The 17784-nt window shown below is 36.0% G+C and overlaps 2 protein-coding genes across 28 annotated transcripts in view; one reads left to right on the top strand and one right to left on the bottom strand.

Annotated features, from left to right (window-relative positions):
- rce1b (Ras converting CAAX endopeptidase 1b) overlaps positions 1 to 17784 on the bottom strand; it is a 46858-nt gene that overhangs the window by 22598 nt on the left and 6476 nt on the right. For 4 of the 27 annotated variants that reach the window (XM_073935907.1, XM_073935909.1, XM_073935908.1 and 1 more), the window contains exons 1-7: positions 4779 to 4993; positions 4598 to 4700; positions 4416 to 4499; positions 3098 to 3176; positions 1618 to 1785; positions 1074 to 1145; positions 940 to 1002 (exon numbers count right to left, since the gene is read on the bottom strand). In XM_073935907.1, coding sequence (XP_073792008.1) covers positions 940 to 1002; positions 1074 to 1145; positions 1618 to 1785; positions 3098 to 3176; positions 4416 to 4499; positions 4598 to 4700; positions 4779 to 4903 — 694 coding nt within the window. In that variant the 5' untranslated portion in view covers positions 4904 to 4993. Of the gene's footprint in view, positions 1 to 939; positions 1003 to 1073; positions 1146 to 1617; positions 1789 to 3097; positions 3177 to 3319; positions 3357 to 4415; positions 4500 to 4597; positions 4701 to 4746; positions 4994 to 5387; positions 5468 to 7401; positions 7608 to 17784 lie in introns of those variants that run through there. The other 23 variants (XM_073935927.1, XM_073935924.1, XM_073935926.1 and 20 more) reach the window with 19 other exon arrangements.
- On the top strand, positions 6916 to 16680 carry adssl (adenylosuccinate synthase, like). The gene is given in 13 exon segments (NM_173237.2): positions 6916 to 7257; positions 7560 to 7662; positions 7815 to 7883; positions 9303 to 9353; positions 9507 to 9573; positions 9684 to 9791; positions 11477 to 11558; positions 11640 to 11766; positions 12877 to 13031; positions 13139 to 13263; positions 14386 to 14483; positions 15468 to 15617; positions 15797 to 16680. Coding segments are annotated over 13 exon segments (1407 nt in total). The 5' UTR covers positions 6916 to 7038; the 3' UTR covers positions 15850 to 16680.

A 17784-nucleotide genomic window follows, 5' to 3' on the forward strand; every position in this document is an offset into this window, starting at 1 on the left:
GAGTGTGTGGGTGTTTCCCAGTGTTGGATGGAAGGGCATCCGCTACATAAAACATATGCTAGATAAATTAGCTGTTCATTCCGTTGTGGCAACCCCTGATAAATAAAGGAACGAAGCTGAAAAGAAAATAAATGAATGAATGAATAGATTGAACTGATAAACTGTATAATAAATGATGTAGTATACTTTAGTTTTTACTACAGTAAACTGTGTTGCATTGTAGTGTAATCAACCTATGGTCGTATAATTCTACAGTTTTTACAAATTGGTTTATATGACGATAGTTGTTTGAGTATTATTATAGCAGCTTTAGAATTACCCTAACACATTATTTCAAGTACTTTACTATAACGTGGTTTAAAAACCCTAGTGTTTACTAAAAGTTACTATAGTATATTTTTTCAAGTGGGCTGAGACCTCATGAAATCTGAGAGCTCTCTCATTCTTCATATACAGCAACACAATGGTCCAGATAAATTCAAAAGAAACCAAAAACATTGTTGAAACATTCTATGTGACAGCGGTTTATCTTTAACCATATGAAGCTGCAAGAACAATTTTGCCCCCCCCCCCCCCCCCCCCCCCCCTTCAGGCGACACAATGCTTGCATGTCGTGTGGATGACTGTAATAGCAATATATTGTACTTCCTGTGCTAAACTTGCACCGTAATCAGATGGGGAACAGAAGATATAGGTGATCAAAATCAGATTTACAAACAAAAAGTGTTCATGGAGCTTTGTATGATTACAGATAAACCAATGAAGTCACGTGGACAATGATCTGGTTCCTTTTCTGAACTTATCAGAGAGCTCAAAGACATGAGGGTGAGCATTTAGTAACATGAATTCAATTTTTTTGATTAACTAATCCTTTAGGATTTAAGAATGTGAGACACAAGGCAAAGTATGCTGTCTTATATATGTATCATGAATACTTACCCGTCCTTATAAATATGAAGGCAGTGTAAACTCCAAAAACTGAGGTGTAAGTAAACTGAAAAGCTGAAAGATGAGGATGGGATGAAGTTTTAGTTGACATTACATCAAATGTAAGGCTTCTGAATGCAGTTTACCTGCACAAATTAGGATGTCAAAAACAGTGTCTTGTCCAAAGCGAAGTTGTTCAATGATATGATGAAAATGGGCTGTGTGGAGTGAAACAAAAAACCTCTGTAAGGCAACAGAAAAATTAATGGAAAACTTCAGCCACACATTCTCTGACATGCTGTGCTTTCTTTCAATAGTTATATAATGCCTCTTAAAGGGATAGTTCTCCCAAAAAAAAACATTTACTTACTATTTACTCACCCTCAAGTGTTTCCAAACATTTATGAGTTTCTTATTGTGTCAAACACAAAAGCAGATATTCTAAAGAATGCTATAGCAGTTCAATATCATTTCTTTTGCAATATCATTTCTTTTGTGTTTAACAAACTTAAATAGGTATGTGAAGGAGAAGTAAATTATGACAGCATTCAGTTTTGGCTTTTAAAGAATCCCTCTAAAAGCACATACACATACAGTAAGTATTCCGAGTTCACAGCTTATTATCAGAGCTCAACATCGCCATCTGCTGAAAGAACAATGTGTGTTTTACATTTTGTTATTTTTACATACCCACACCGAAGAAGAGCGGACTAATGAAGATGGCAGATGTGGGACCAGTGCATGGCACCAACATGGGGATGATACAAGCTCGAAAAACAAACTCCTCTGTTAACGGGGCCACCACATGATTCCTCAACCATTTCAAATCTTTCACCCGTTTGCTCCAGGACTGACAATCTGCTTTTTAAGAAAAACATGAAATTAAATTGCAGTAAGAGTTAATAAAATATTTAATTTAGTTTAATCTAACATCATTTTAAGTAGAAAGACTGAATATAATAATACAGTTTTCAATTTTAATATTATTGTTTTACACATGCACGAATCAAATCAATAAACATAATGTAACAATTACAATACTGCATGCATTGCATAATAAGTAAATTTACGTTGATTTATTTAAACATTTTTTTTAAGTAGAATGACTGAAATCGTATTTGCCTGTAAAATATACTCCAGTAATGTTGTTATACACACACATGCACATAATAAAGACAGAGCCATATATGCATCTTGACAATTAGGGCCTGGTATTATTCGGTCAAACAAACAATTTTAAAAAGTAGTTAAAATGGTCTTTACCTGTAAAAAAGTGGCCGGTGGCTGATAAATATACACTCACTGGTCGTTTTATTGGGTACACCTTATTAGTACTGGGTTGGATCCCTTTTGCCTTCAGAACTGCCTTTATCCTTTGTGGCATAGATTTAACAAGGTAGCCTACTGGAAATATTCCTCAGAGATTTTGGTCCATATTGACAGGACAGCATCACGTAGCTGCTGCAGATTTGTCGGCTGCACATCTATGATGCAAAAATCTCCCGTTCCACCACATTCCAAAGTTGCACATTCTATTGGATTGAAATCTGACAACTGTGGAGGCCATTTGAGTACATACTCATTGTTGTGTTAAAAAAAACAGATTGTCTTAGATTGTTCATGCTTTATGACATGGCATGTTATCCTGCTGAAAGTAGCCATCAGAAGACCAGGCAACGGTTTTTCCAATCTTTTATTGTCCAATTTAAGTGAGCCTGTGTGAAATTTAGCCACAGTTGCCTGTTCTTAGCTGACAGGAGCGGCACCCGATGTGGTCTTCTGCTGCTGTAGCCCATCCACCTCAACGTTTGATATGTTGTGCTTTCAGAGATGCTTTCCTGCATACCTCAGTTATAACAAGCGGTTATTTGAGTTACTGTTGCCTTTCTATCAGCTCGAACCAGTCTGGCCATTCTCCTCTATATATAAAAAATATTTTGCCTTTTCAGATTATTAAATCTGAAATCCACATTTTGATGCTCGGTTTGAACTGCAGCAGATCATCTTGATCATGTCTACATGCCTAAACGCATTGTGTTGCTGCCATGATTGGCTGGTTAGAAATTTGCGTTAACGAGCAGTTGGACATGTGTACCTAATAAGATGACCGGTGAGTGTATAGTTGTATGTTTGTGTGTTTCTGTGTGCCTGCGTTTTCCCCCTGACTCACTTAAACCTGCTTTAACATCATGAAAAAGTCCTCTTGGGCTTTCAACTGCTAGCTGGGTCAGAGGTCCAAGGAAAAGCACCTGCACAAATTAAATAAACAAAAACACACAATAAAAAGTTATTCTGTATGTCCGTAGTCCTTCAAGAAAGATTCTGCATGGGGTAATTTCTGGTTCAATGCTCAGTTCATGCAAAAATGAACATTCTGTATGTAAATGCTTACCATCATGTTGTTTCAATTGCCTGAGACTTTCGTTAATCTACAAAACACAAATTAAGAGATTTTGGATGAAATCCCAGAGCTCTCTCATCCTCCATAGACTGCCACGATCAAGAAAAGTCCAGAAAAGGAACCAAAAGCAGTCAAAACATTCCATGTGACTTCAGTGTTTTAACTGTAATCTTACTTAGCTCCAAAAACACTTGTGTGCCAAAAAGATTACGGTCCACATTTATTACAGACAATATGAAAGTCAGCAGCACAACGCGTATTAAGTATAGTCAGTGGTGGAAAGAGTACTGAATAATCATACTTAAGTAAAAGTACCATTACTTGCCTAAAAGTGTAACGCAAGTAGAGTTAAGTTTCTGTTGTAAATATTAATCAAAGTATGAGTAAAAAGTAGCTCTTTCAAAACTACTCGAGAGTAGTGAGTATTACGCTGTAAAAAGCGAATGCGTTTACATGTAATTTGTGCATGTGAGTGTAAACGTAACATTCTGTAGTGCATTTAGTCATTGTCCAGTGGACACACAAAGTCATCAGATGCTAATGTTAGGTTCGATTTAGGTTGTGATTTCAGTTGACCAAAATTCAATATCTAGCCAGCGTCTAAACACAATGTTATTCTGATCACCCATAACAACATGGAATGATGTTGATATTTGATTGATTTTTCAATCAAATTTTCACCATTGTGTATAATAAACATGCACTCCAATCTTAATCAAAAACCAGCCTAACAAAGACGTTTAAACAGTATTTTGGTTGAAGTCACATGGAATGTTTTGACTGTTTTTGGTTTCTTTTCTTGATTTTAAACATCTCTGGACTGTGTCTGTCAATGGAGGATGAGGGAGTTATCGATAAACGAAGGTCTCATGATTGAAAAGACATGAAAGTGAGTAATTAACAACAAAATTTTCATTTTTAGGTGAACTAACCCATCAACTGAAAAGTGGTGAAACATTATAGATTTGTTATCAGTTAACTAATATAAGGTCAGGTCTGGTTTATAATCATCAGGTTGCATGTTACTGTACACATTTATTTAGAGGAAATGGAGAAGAGGAATAATGAGAAGACAGAAATGACATACCATAGTAAGTGTCAGTGGCAGCACAGCAGCAGGTACAAAGCCCTCCAGACGAATGCCCAGAAGTGCCCACAGTGGTGGACTTGGCTGTAATAAAAATAAAATATAATTTATATAAAGTAAATGAATGAATACTTGAGACAGGACCTAAAAAGTATGCAATCTACCTGTCAACCCAGACTCACCCTGAGTTTCATTGAGTGTGTCCAGGCCAATACAACTAGTGGTGCAACAGCTGACACACACAAAACACTGGTGAAACGCCGTTTTATTGTATTTGGGTGGTCCCTAAATAGCATACAAAACACAACAGAGCATAAGGAATCAAACATACATTTAAATTAAACTGCTGACTTCCATCGCTACCTGGGTAAGCTGCCCTTCCATACATACAGACTCCCAACATACAGACAGGCAAGCAACAAACAACAACTAACAGATATCCAACATTCTCCTACAAAGGTGTCTGAAAGGGTTTTGATTGATAACATAGTCCGTTGTTCTAAAGCAACGTACTGCTGCTGTGAGAAAAGAAGATAACAAGCTTAAGCTGCTTTGCGGTTCATGACGTAGCCTGCGTTGTCAAGCTTTAGAGCATACTTTCTCTAGCATGTTTATGCTAATCTAATAGATACCTGCTCTTAGGTGGTCAGCTATTCTTTAAACATCTAGTTGATTAAAATGGTATAGTTATGGCTAGTTTTATAAGACTTTTAACTTGTTCTGGGTCATTAGGTATCTGGGTCATTATCACTATAAAAAGCCTTTGAGACATTTATTCAACAGGTTGTACTTACAGCTGGCAAAGTGTTTCCCTATTTAAGCTTCTTGTATACAGTTTAAAAGCTATATTTTCAATTTCTGAAAAAAAAATTGTAATTAATATTTCACTATGACAGGGTTGACATGTTAAGCTTCACAACATTCAGTTACAAACATAATATGAGTAAAAATAGGAAACATAATTGTAGATACCTGCTGTGTGCAGATCAGATGTTTTAACCTCCTCTGAAGAAAAATGGGCAGGGGGTGTCAATGAGTACATCAGAGGGTTTCTTAAATAGGCATTTACCACATTATTACATGGTGGACAACAATTTCAAGGACACGTGCAAAATGATTATTATTACTATAAAAACAAAAAAAGTTATTAAAATGACTTATTTTATCAAATAACTTGTTGAAGACAATAAGAATATTTTAAAATCTTTACATTTTATAGAATTTAGCTACTTTTTAGACTCACCGAAGTTGGCTGAGCAGTGTGTGACATGGCAAAATCACATACAATCAATGAAAGAATGTGGCAAAAAGATATTTCAGAACACTTATAATTCTACCTGCATGTGTGAAAAGGTTTAACCAATTGAAACATCAGAATTTCCTTATTTTGCATTACAATCTTGTGTGACATCAAAGACACTTTATATTGACCCATCTATGCTGAAACGATATACTGTGCAGCCCTAATAGCCTATGCACTTTGAAAAACTAGTTTGTTTGTTTTTCAGCTGAGACACTATCGGGAAAAAAAACATTTTTCATGCATCTCTCAATTTTAAGATTTCTGTCTGCTTTTCGTAAAGTGCTTAATTTTCAGTCTAATTGAAGGAAAGCATTCAAAATACACATTAGTATTTATTTGATCACACTTTATCCAGTTGTGTCAGTAGATTTAAAATACAACACGAGTTGTTTTTGTCTTAAATAGCAGCACTTTCATCTTCAGTTTGTTTCATATCTTCAGAAGGATTTTACAGGACTTGCTCATATATAATGTGCTTGTATATTACATTTTATTCTACTTTATTAAGCAGTGTATTCTTCTGAATTATGAAGTGATAAAAATAAACCCAAACTTCTTTCAGTAAAAACATTTTGACTCAATATAACCTAATTAATGTCAAATAAACAAACAAAATATTTGAACCAGACTTTATACAACATTCATTTTTGTGCAAGAAATGTATGCAAATCAGATTGAAACAATGCATCATCTGCATATTTAAAGATTTAAGAAAATGGACTTTGGTTTGATAACTTTTAATTTTATTCACTTGCGTTAAGACAAACATTCAGGTTTCTGCTAGATTATTAGATTGTAATGTCGTTTTTTATTAGAGCTGTTATGTATGAGCAAATAATAAAAAAAATAAAAAAAAATAAATAAATAAAAAAAAAAATATATATATATATATATATATATATATATATATATATATATATATATATATATATATATATATATATATATATATATATATATATATATATATTTAGTAGCCAAAACAAAGACATATTCCCGTAACAACAATTTTTACAGTCTACTATGGGTACAACCCGCCAAAATACGACTGTGAAGTCACAAATGATAAGAGCCGAAAACTTTCAATTTACTAAAAATCATTTCAATAGCTTCATGTCTTATATACTCTGAATTTACTTCAATAACTCTTTTTACAACCACGCACGTTCTTTATGTGGAGCTTTCATGGCAGCATGTGCAAACCAAAGCACCTCTTTTGTTAACTTTTAGCCCCCGGACTTTTATTGTGAATCTGAAGGCCAATCTCGCGCGCAATTGTGTCGGTACCGCGTTCACGTTGTTCCCTCGCTTAGTTTCAGCATGGCAGCGGACAGCACAATGTCTAATGGTCAGGAAACGGCGTGTCTAAACGGCGAACCGGCGCTCAAACGCTCCAGAGACAGTCTGGATTCACTGCGGGTCCCGCGGGAGCCCCAGAATAAAGTGACCGTAGTGCTGGGCGCGCAGTGGGGCGATGAGGGGAAGGGGAAAGTGGTCGACCTCTTGGCAATGGACGCCGACATTGTATGCAGATGCCAGGTGGGTTTCCAGCCGCTTATCATTGTGTGTTTAATAAGAGTTCGCCGCGGAGATATAATATCTGCTACCTGAGATTTAGTTTCATTAGGCAATGTTATTGATGTAAGAGCGGAAATGCCCGCGTTCACAAGTCGCATCTCTAACCTCACAGGGCGAAACAAAGTTTTCCGAATTGTTGTTTTTGTCATTGCCACTTGTTGGCGGTAGAACTAGTGATGTAACCTGTCCATGATTTGTTTCGTCTTCATTCTGATCTTATCGCGATACTCCCGCTCGTGTTGATAACGTCAGTGTTTGTGCAGGGTGGAAATAACGCGGGACACACTGTGGTCGTGGACTCGGTCGAGTATGACTTCCACCTGCTGCCCAGCGGAGTTCTTAACAAAAAGGCCACTTCCTTTATTGGTATTGTTTGTTTGACCTTCCTGTTAAATTATTTGTTGTTTTGCTGCCCCCTAGATTGTACTATTAGTAAGATCTTAGTACTGTTTGACTCATTGCGTTTTGGATCAGATGTTGCCCGTGTATGTTGATCTTGATCTTGTTTTGTCTCACAGGAAATGGTGTTGTGATACACCTGCCAGGACTCTTTGACGAGGCTGAGAAGAACTTGCAGAAGGGCAATGGTAAGTGTTTCAATCCACAATCTGGATATTGAGTAAAATACATTAAATGTATGTGTTGTAGTGTTTGTGTGTCAGTAGTGGACCTGCATTGTTTTGCAAAACAATAGAAATTGAAAATATGACCAATTAAAAATATGAAAATTATTCAATAAGCTAATCTTCCTTACATTGTTGTGACGGCAAGTATTTTAAGACGCAAAGAAATGTGAGGTGGAAAAAGTAGTGGTTAAATTAGTTATATATTATATGTGCATGTATTGTATAATACATATGTATATGTACTAGGCATGGGCTGTACAGATTTTGACTGTATGATAACCTTGGATAAAAATATCACAGTATCACGGTATTGATTACTTCTCCAAAATATATATATTTTTTAAATGTCTGGCAAAAAAACTCAAACTTTTTTTAACACAATCTATTTTATTTTGAGAAACATTCAAAATATTTTGGAGCAGTAAACATGTCAGGATAAATAATTCAAATAAATTATTGACTTTAGTTTCAAAAAACACTGATTTCTTTACAATTTAAAACGGCATCCTTGGATATCTCTTCTGCTGGCGATATTGTTGTCCTAAAAAACAAACAAACAATTAAACAAAAACCTTACACATACCTTAGGAACGGTATAGCAGAATAGTTTGGCGGTTTTAAAATCTTGACTTTTCCAAACCGCTGTAAACATTAAAAACGGTTATCGTCCCATATCTAATATGTACACAAGTGCTTCAGGCATCACATTCTGTATCTGCATCAATTAAAATTTTGCGAAATGGCAAAAATACATATAAAACGTATTTAGAAAGTCCTTTCTTTCAAATATAAAATGTCATTTTTTTAACAAAATGATCATCATTCAGCAGAAGTACATATAATGCTGTGTTTAATTTAATTTGGTTTTCAGTAACTGAAAGTTGTGATTTAATACATGGTGTCAACATTTTAAAAAAAAAAACTAATCTCTGAATTAGTAAGGTTCTGGCTGCACTGTGATCTGTAAATAGTCTTTTATCACATTATTCTTGCTCTAAGTATTCCTGGCAAGTTTTATTTATTTATTTTTTTTCCATTTTCCCATTGAAATACGCTTTGAGGATGTTCAATTCAATTCACCTTTATTTCTATAGCGCTTTTACAGTGTAAATTGTGTCAAAGCAGCTTGACATAGACGTTCTAGTAAATTGAAACTGTCAGGCAAGTTTTCAGAGTTGAAGTTCAGTTCAGTGTAGTTTAATTTTCACTGCTGAAAGTCCAAACACTAAAGCGCAAATCCATCGATATGCAGCTTCAGAAGTCCCAGTGTCCCACAAGTCCCATGTGTTCTGTTAATCAAGATAGTGTTTTAATAATGAACTGAAAGCTGTGTTTCTGCTTTTGTATCAATTCTGTGTTCTTTTGCTTTGTATAATGCAGGACTTCAAGGATGGGAGGAACGACTGAAGATATCTGACCGGGCACACATTGGTACTTTTCTGTTTTGACTTCATCTGACCTTCATCTGAGTGATTAAGATGTGCTGCAGATGGCATTGACTTTGTACAACGGTTGTCTCATTCAAATACAAACACTTTGATATCTGTTCTGTTGAAGTTAAAGCTTTTCTGATTTTTCATATAGTGTTCAACTTCCACCAGGCTGTTGATGGCATACAGGAGCAGCTCAGACAACAGCAGGCAGGAAAAAAGTGAGTTATTTTCATTTTGCATGGAAACAGTTGCTTTGTAGATAAGTTTTTTTTTTTGTTGCTTATTTTTTTTTACTTGATTAATATTGAGTTTACGCTTTGTTTTACAGTTTGGGCACAACTAAGAAGGGTATTGGACCTGCATACTCTTCCAAAGCAGCACGTAATGGACTGAGAGTGTGTGATCTGGTCTCCGACTTCTCTGTCTTTGAAGAAAAGTGAGTATGAGAGATTTCCAATTGATTCTTTAGCAAAACAGTACTTTAATCGTGAAATATTAAGATTACGCGAAGCAGTGGCGCAGTAGATAGTGCTGTCGCCTCACAGCAAGAAGGTCACTGGTTCAAGCCTCGGCTCAGTTGGCGTTTCTGTGTGGAGTTTGCATGTTCTCCCTGTGTTCGCGGGGGTTTCCCCTGGGTGCTCCGGTTTCCCCCACAGTTCAAAGACATGTTGTACAGGTGAATTGCGTAGGCTAAATTGTCCTTAGTGTATGTGTGTGTGGATGTTTCCCAGAGATGGGTTGCGGCTGGAAGGGCATCCGCTGCGTAAAAACTTGCTGGATAAATTGACGGTTCATTCCACTGTGGCGACCCTGGATTAATAAAGGGACTAAGCCCAAGAAAATGAATGAATGAATATTAAGATTACATTTTTATTTTATATGTTATTTTTGTTGCTAATATTAAATAATTTAATTACCGTATTTTCCGCACTATAAGGCGCACCTAAAAGCCTTAAATTTTGTTATAAAACGGCCATGCGCCTAATAATCCGGTGCGCTTTATGTGTGCACGGAGTTCAAAAATCTGTCTAATCTGGACAGTTAGAAGACCAACTTGAATGAATTCGGAGCTTGCTGTCATTCCGGGAGGAGTAACAAAAGAACTTCAACCGCTGGATATTGGTGTAGACGGCGTTTAAAGTGAAGTTGCGAGCAGCGTGGGAGCAATGGATGACATACGGCGAACACACTTTTACTAAGACTGGTAAGCATGCCGGGCGAGTTACGCCACCATAAGTGAATGGATTGTGGATGCCTGGGCTAGGGTGTCTGCTTTAACTGTTGTCCGAGCTTTCGCAAAAGCCGGAACAGCCACCCGGCAATGAGACTGACTCCGACAATGATGAGAGAGAACCCGGCGTGTTTGATGACGAAACTGCCCAGCTGTTCAATTCAGACACAGAAGATGAGGACTTTGATGGATTTTTGGGAGAAGACTGATTGAAAAAAATAATAATGTGAGTGTATTGTTAAATAGTACAATAAAGTTCAACTAAACTATGTTAACTGTTTTGCTTCCATTACCTTTTTTGCAGACAGTGTATTTTAGCGTGCGCCTTATAATACGGTGCGCCTTATGTATGGGTCAAGTACAGAAATAGACCCCGTACTTGAGACTGCGTCTTATAATCCGGTGCGCTTTATAGTGCGGAAAATACGGTATTTTACCATTTTATTTTAGTAACCTTTTATTTAGGCCACTTGCATAAGATCAGGGTATCTGCGGGGTCCTAAAGTCTTAAATTCACTGAAATATTCTGTTGTAGATCATTTTAAAAGGGTCTTAATTTCCCTATGTCCATGTAATGGAGCTAATGCCCATCCAGAACACTAACATCCCATCTCAATAAAAGTTTTAACACAAGTTTATTTATTAACGTCATTTACTGATATAGTTTAATTATCTTCCTTACAATAACATTTGCTTTTAATGGTTATTTAAATGTTTTAACTGGGCCATTAGTAAAAATACTTGGTGTTTAGCCTTGTGTAAGCCTGAAATTTCTTTCATAATGGTCTCAAAAAGTCTTAAATTTGACTTGATGAATCCTGTAGAAATCCTGGCGGTATTCTCAACAAATGTCAACTGAAAGATTAATATATGTAATTTGTTCTCCACAGGTTTCGGGTGCTGGCTGGACATTATCAGACCACTTATCCTAATCTTAACATTGACATTGATGCTGAGCTTCAGCAGCTCAAGGTGATTATTAGCATCGCTGCATTTTTCAATTTGGTACCTTCTCAGTTGTGAACCTGTAAATAATATTTACTCCATTTGCAGAATTTTGCTGAAAGATTACGGCCACTAGTGACTGATGGGGTTTATTTCATGCACAAAGCCCTCACTGGACCAAGCAAGAAGATTCTGGTGGAAGGAGCCAATGCTGCTTTACTGGATATTGATTTTGGTATGAGAAATATTCTTGCATAAATAGGACTTGTTTTTGTTTTGTGTATTTTAAAATATCTTAAGTTAAAAAACAATGATATTTGCTTCTCTTAATATCCATTCAAAATCCAGGGTCAATTTTACATAGTTGCTCTAATGATGGCTTTTATATTCATGTAAAATGACATTCATTAATTGTAATATTGTGCAAAACACAACAGCTCCTTTTTTTTTTTTTTTTTTTTTTTCATCAAAGGCTGTGTAAGTTCAGCTTCTTAGTCAGTGAAAGTCAGGGACATTGATATTTGGCTAAGAGTGGGAACTCTGTGAAGATAACTTGAGGTCTTGTGATGCACGGTTCACTCATAATCAGTCTGTAACTTGCACTCTAGCAACTTTTGCTGAGGCTGTGGATTAAAAGTAGATGTTGCAAGGTTTAGTTTTTGTACAGACCAGTAGTTTTACTGTGAGACCTCAGTGTTTCAACTGAAGTCACATGTATTCATTTTGTCTTGCCTGTATGTTTTTTTTTTTTGGTATGTCTTTGGTGTGTTTCACTTGTTGCATCTAGTCGGCTTAATTTGAGATTAAGTAGACCAGATCAGATTCAGTATCTGCCATCGGCTGAAGAGTGTGCTCTGATTGGTTATTCAGCAGTGAGTAAGAGCCTGAGAACAAAAGCTGAAGTGACATAACCAAATAAAACATTCAAGTAAAGTAGCAACAAAAAGTAGTCTGTAATTTTGCTACATTTTTCAAATGTTTGCAAACTATGTGGTTTATAAGATTATCAGACAAGTTTGCACAAGCTAATCCCCCTGGGTGAGTGACAATTACTGAAATAATGGAACAACATGTTGCGTTGAGCGTGGGAAGTTCTGGTTATGGGGCGGAAAAACACTTGCTCTCATGCAGGTGCATTAAGCATGCTCTCCTTTTCTGTCAGCTGCCATTCGTTTATTGTGTTCATGTGCAGCTTTGTGGTCCAGATGTGGCCAACGCAAGCTGACAACAAATTTAGTTATGTTGGCGCTATTTCATTGGCATTGGCACAGCCCTAAATGAACAGCACATTTTACTTTTGTGGGCGAAGCATCTCTTTAACTTTAGATGTATCCATGTCTCTCAGGGACCTACCCCTTTGTGACCTCATCAAACTGCACTGTTGGAGGCGTCTGCACAGGTCTTGGCATCCCCCCATCTCATGTTGGCCGTGTGTATGGAGTGGTGAAGGCCTACACCACCAGGGTTGGAGTCGGGGCATTTCCCACTGAGCAGAACAATGTGAGTGTTTTTGTGGGTTGGAAATAGTGAATCATTTTTTAATATTCAGTGACATTCTCTTGTTTGTCTTTATGTTTGAACATTTTTAATACTCTTTCATTTTGTAGGAAATTGGAGATCTGCTGCAGAGCAGAGGGAGGGAATTTGGAGTTACAACAGGCAGGCGGCGGCGCTGTGGGTGGCTGGATCTGGTTTTGGTTCGCTATGCCCACATGGTTAACGGGTTTTCAGCGTAAGTTGTGTTGAGTGTTTTACATGTGCTTTCATTCAAACATTTGGCCAAATACTTTTTTTTTTTTTTTTGAACAATGTGTTTATTGTTTTTGATTTTGCAAGACAGGTAACAGAAAAACACTATTCCATTTCGTCACAATTATTTCACACCCCAACAAAAGAACAACACTCTCTTCTCCCTTATAGAAATACACAGAATTCTCACACAAGAGACAATTTGCAAAACAAAAATTGCTAGGTACCCAAAAACCAAGTATACATTACTGTATTTTACACACAAGTTACATTATCCAACAAAACGAAACACACACACACACTCACAAAAAAAAAAAAAACTGTATACTTCGTTACACCTCTTGTAATAAATGACCAATATTATTGTTTTTAATTTAGTAATTAAACGGCTTCCATATTTCTTCATATTCATCTATTTTGTTTTTAGTAAAATATGTTACATATTTTACATACATACACTGTGCCATGGCATTAATCCAAGTTCCAATAGATGGTGGATCAGGTCTTTTCCAGCTAAGAGCTATCATTCTTTTAGCTTGTAATATAGCATAATCTATGAATTTGCGCTGCTGAAGATTTAGTTTTAGGTTCTTTAGGTATAAATGTAGCAAAATCATTTTTGCATCTAGTGAAATATTCAAGGTACAATTATCTTTGTAATATTAATCACTTCCACCCAAAAGTCTCTAATAATGTTGCATTCCCAAACACAATGCACAAATAAACCCTGAGCCTCTCTGCATTTAAAGCATGTATCAGGTTTTATTAAACCTATTTAGGCCAAATACTTTTTAAAATGAAACACTCATTAGAATGCTTTCATATAAGAAATGCAAGCAATATTGTGAAATGTTGTTCATTTAAAACATTAGTTTCATGTTTTATTCGATCTTTTAAATTATTTATTCCGATACTTTGTACCGTTGGGACCTTTTATGTATCTGTATAACAGGTTTATCCAAATTAACATGTTGAAATGGTTTACTAATGAATTTATTTTTGAGGTAATTATGAATTGTTAGTTTTTATAGTTGTTTTTGTTTGCTGCAAGGTGTTGGTAATCTTATAATTAATTAAACAACACTTATTCTTCTATTTCTCTTAGCATTGCGCTGACTAAGTTGGACATTCTTGACACATTGCCTGAAATAAAGATTGGCACAGCCTACACAGTTGATGGAAAGCCTCTTCCCAGTTTTCCTGGTAAGGAACCTGCTCCTGTTTTTAGATTTCATCACTCAGTGTAATGTTACTCATGTATTATTATTTAATTGATTATTTATTTATTTTATACAGGGATAATGTACAAGATGACATGTGCCAGAGTTAGCTATAAACCAGGAAGTTGTAACAGGTTTAACTATAAAAAATATTAATAATACAATATACACTTACTGTACAATACATACAATACATCATTGTCAATAAAATGAAATCAAATCAGTGGCGGCATATTTGATTTTTCTTTAGACCAAATTTTAAGAACAGTTTTATTAATGTTGCTCTGACTGAAAAAACGGATCGTCCAGAAACAGTTCTCTTGACTTTAACTGAACAATCACCTCTAACCGATGACCTAGTCTGTCTTGTATTGTCCTTGCAGACAATCACACATTGTTGAGAGGAGGTGGTGCAAGATCATGAAATATTTTCTACATTAAACACACGTCAGGATAAAATAAGAAACTGTCAAATGTAATTTATGGTGTTCAAAACAGTTACAGTAATGATGGCAGTAATTACAGGTAATATACAATGGTTTTAATGTTGTAATGTTTGTTTGGGACCAGTTTGTAGCACAATAAAATAAAAAAGGGAAAATCATTGTGTTCATAAAAGAAGTTTAGCAGCACTCATAGGTAACTGATGCCTGAAGTTTATAAATCCTCAGGTTTGCTGTAGCACTTTTGGAAAACTTTTAAATGTGTTTTTTAACATTTAAATTAGAGTCAAAACTGTACCTAAATATTTAAAATTATTAACTATATTTATTACTACTCCATTAACTAAAATATCTGAGCAATGCTCCTCATTTTTCTTAATTGAAAAAAACATTCCCACAGTTTTACTTGCATTGAGGGTGAGACATGAACGACATAACCAGTCTGAAACTTTCTTGCGTGCAGCAGTAAGATATTAGTTTTGGTTAGTATGTTCATAATGGAGAGCTTTTGTTTTATATTTCAGCAAACATGGACATGCTCACAAAGGTTCAGGTGACTTATGAGACGTTCCCTGGCTGGAGTTGTAGCACTGAGGGAGTGCGCAGCTTCGATGAGCTGCCTACACAGGCACAAAGCTACATTAAATTTATTGAGGATTTTCTGCAAGTGCCAGGTAACATACACTGACCTTAATGTTCTGTTTATTTAAGTCAAAATAACACATGCCTGTCAGTAGGAATTTTAGGTGTACTGCAGAAAAGCTAATGCCATTACATGTTTAAAATTTGAAGTACCATTACTTAACACTACATACTGGCATGCTTACACATACAAATATGTTTCTCTTTTCAGTGAAGTGGGTTGGTGTTGGCAAGTCAAGAGAAAGCATGATCAAGCTGTTTTGACGAGGGCGAAGGGACAGGCTGAGCTGATGGTCATCGACTGGTCTGGCACGACATTTATCATCATGACCGCTGGAGCACCTGAACTGGCTTTTATGCATCAGCGCTGAGATGAAGACTAACCGTGGGTTTAGAATCCACTGAATGTCCCACTCAAAGTGAACACCAGCATTGTGTATAGGGGTCAGATTTGAGCACCAGACCTGCTTCAGTGCATTTGTAATTGCTTGATTCGTTCCTGTTTGTTTCCAAAGCGCATCCCAGACCTGCTCAGAACATACCTCTGCTAATCAGTAGTAGTCTGCCGGTAAAGTAATGAGCTCCCAACTGAAAGGCTTCATCATATTTTGCCGTATTTCTTAAAGTCAGACTTGCACTCTGAGCATTTAAATTACCACATTTATTGCTATTAGGTGGATAAAACCAAACTTTTAAGATTGTAATGTACTGTTTATTTTTTATGTGATCAAGTATGAGGGGTGAGCGCTATATCTTTTGTCTTTTAATTGTTTGTGTATACTTTAACATTGGTTTGATACCAAAAGGGACCTTCTCTTGAGGCTTTATGATATTGAAAGAAAAAAAAGAAAACATTTTCAGCCTTCTGTCAGTGATTAGTGCACTCAGACACAGCTCTTGAATCTATAATAACTGATAGACATTGCATTCCACCTAGTGCACAAACTCATTTGCTGCTGTTTTTTTGACAAATAAAGTGCAAAACTAAGTATAGTTTGAAAGTGAATGTTTGATTCTTTTTGACTTGCATTTTAATTCCAATAAAATGCATAAATTGATAGGTGAGCCAAAATATTGACCATCTGCCTAACATGCTGTTGGTTTTCTGTATACTTCCAAAACTGCATACATCCCCAACAGATTCTTTTAGACCTGTAGATTATGAGGTGGATCAAATGTGTTGATCCAGCACGTCACAGATTCTTACTTGAATTAAGATTCGGAGAACTTTAAAGAGAGGACAAAATATTTACCTCTTCATCTTCAAACCTATAGCTAAACAGCAACTTGCCCAAGGGCACCTCAGTTGTGGGTACTGCAACTGGAAGGGAGTGATGTTACAAGTCCAGCTCATTAAAAATTAGACCCCCTGCCATTTTATGATGTCCAATGGCTCATCATTAGCACTCTTATGATTACAATGTTTAGCTATGGAGAAAAATGCAGTGAGATTTATCTCATAACATTTTTTTTTTCACTTGTAGCACAGTATACAATATGTTGGCTCAAACCGAACAGGATGGCCTTTGATGCCATTGTGCTTAAGAAATTTTTGGGCACTTGTTTTGACAGGTACGATGACCCAGTCACCTTGCCTTAACAATTTGACCCTGTCAACATGTACATTACATGAGAACTGATCAACTTTGATTCACTTCATTATCACCGGTCATATGACTGTACTTGCACTCTCAAAAGAATACATAGGAAATATTTGAAAGCACCAGGGGCATCAATCTTTTTTTATTGTAGAAATAATATTTTACAATGTATATTTATTTCTATGATTTAATGTGTGCTATTATTTAGAAATAGCACAAATTAGATGTAGATTCTATGGTAAAGTGCACGCAGTAAATAACCACCTCAGGACAGGATATATTTTGCAATACAGTGTCATCATGAGAATATGACTAACAGTTAAATGGGGAAAAGATTTCGAATGAAGACTGTAACAGAATTTGACGTCAGTCTAAAATTTGTCTTGCAGTGCACTTATTCATCTAGAATAATGCGGGGTTTTCTTCTGTTTGTGTTTTATCTCATGTAACATCAGGCAGCGGTGACTCAAGCCCAGGTAAAATATACATGCATATATATGTTGTGATTATTAATTTGCATATATTGTGTACATTTTTTACTTAAAATGAACTTAATTTTATTTTACTTAATTTTCAGTATGTTAAGTTTTTCTGTTAG

This window comes from Danio rerio, chromosome 21 (genome assembly GCF_049306965.1).
Source record: "Danio rerio strain Tuebingen ecotype United States chromosome 21, GRCz12tu, whole genome shotgun sequence".
Classification (NCBI taxonomy): Eukaryota; Metazoa; Chordata; class Actinopteri; order Cypriniformes; family Danionidae; genus Danio; species Danio rerio.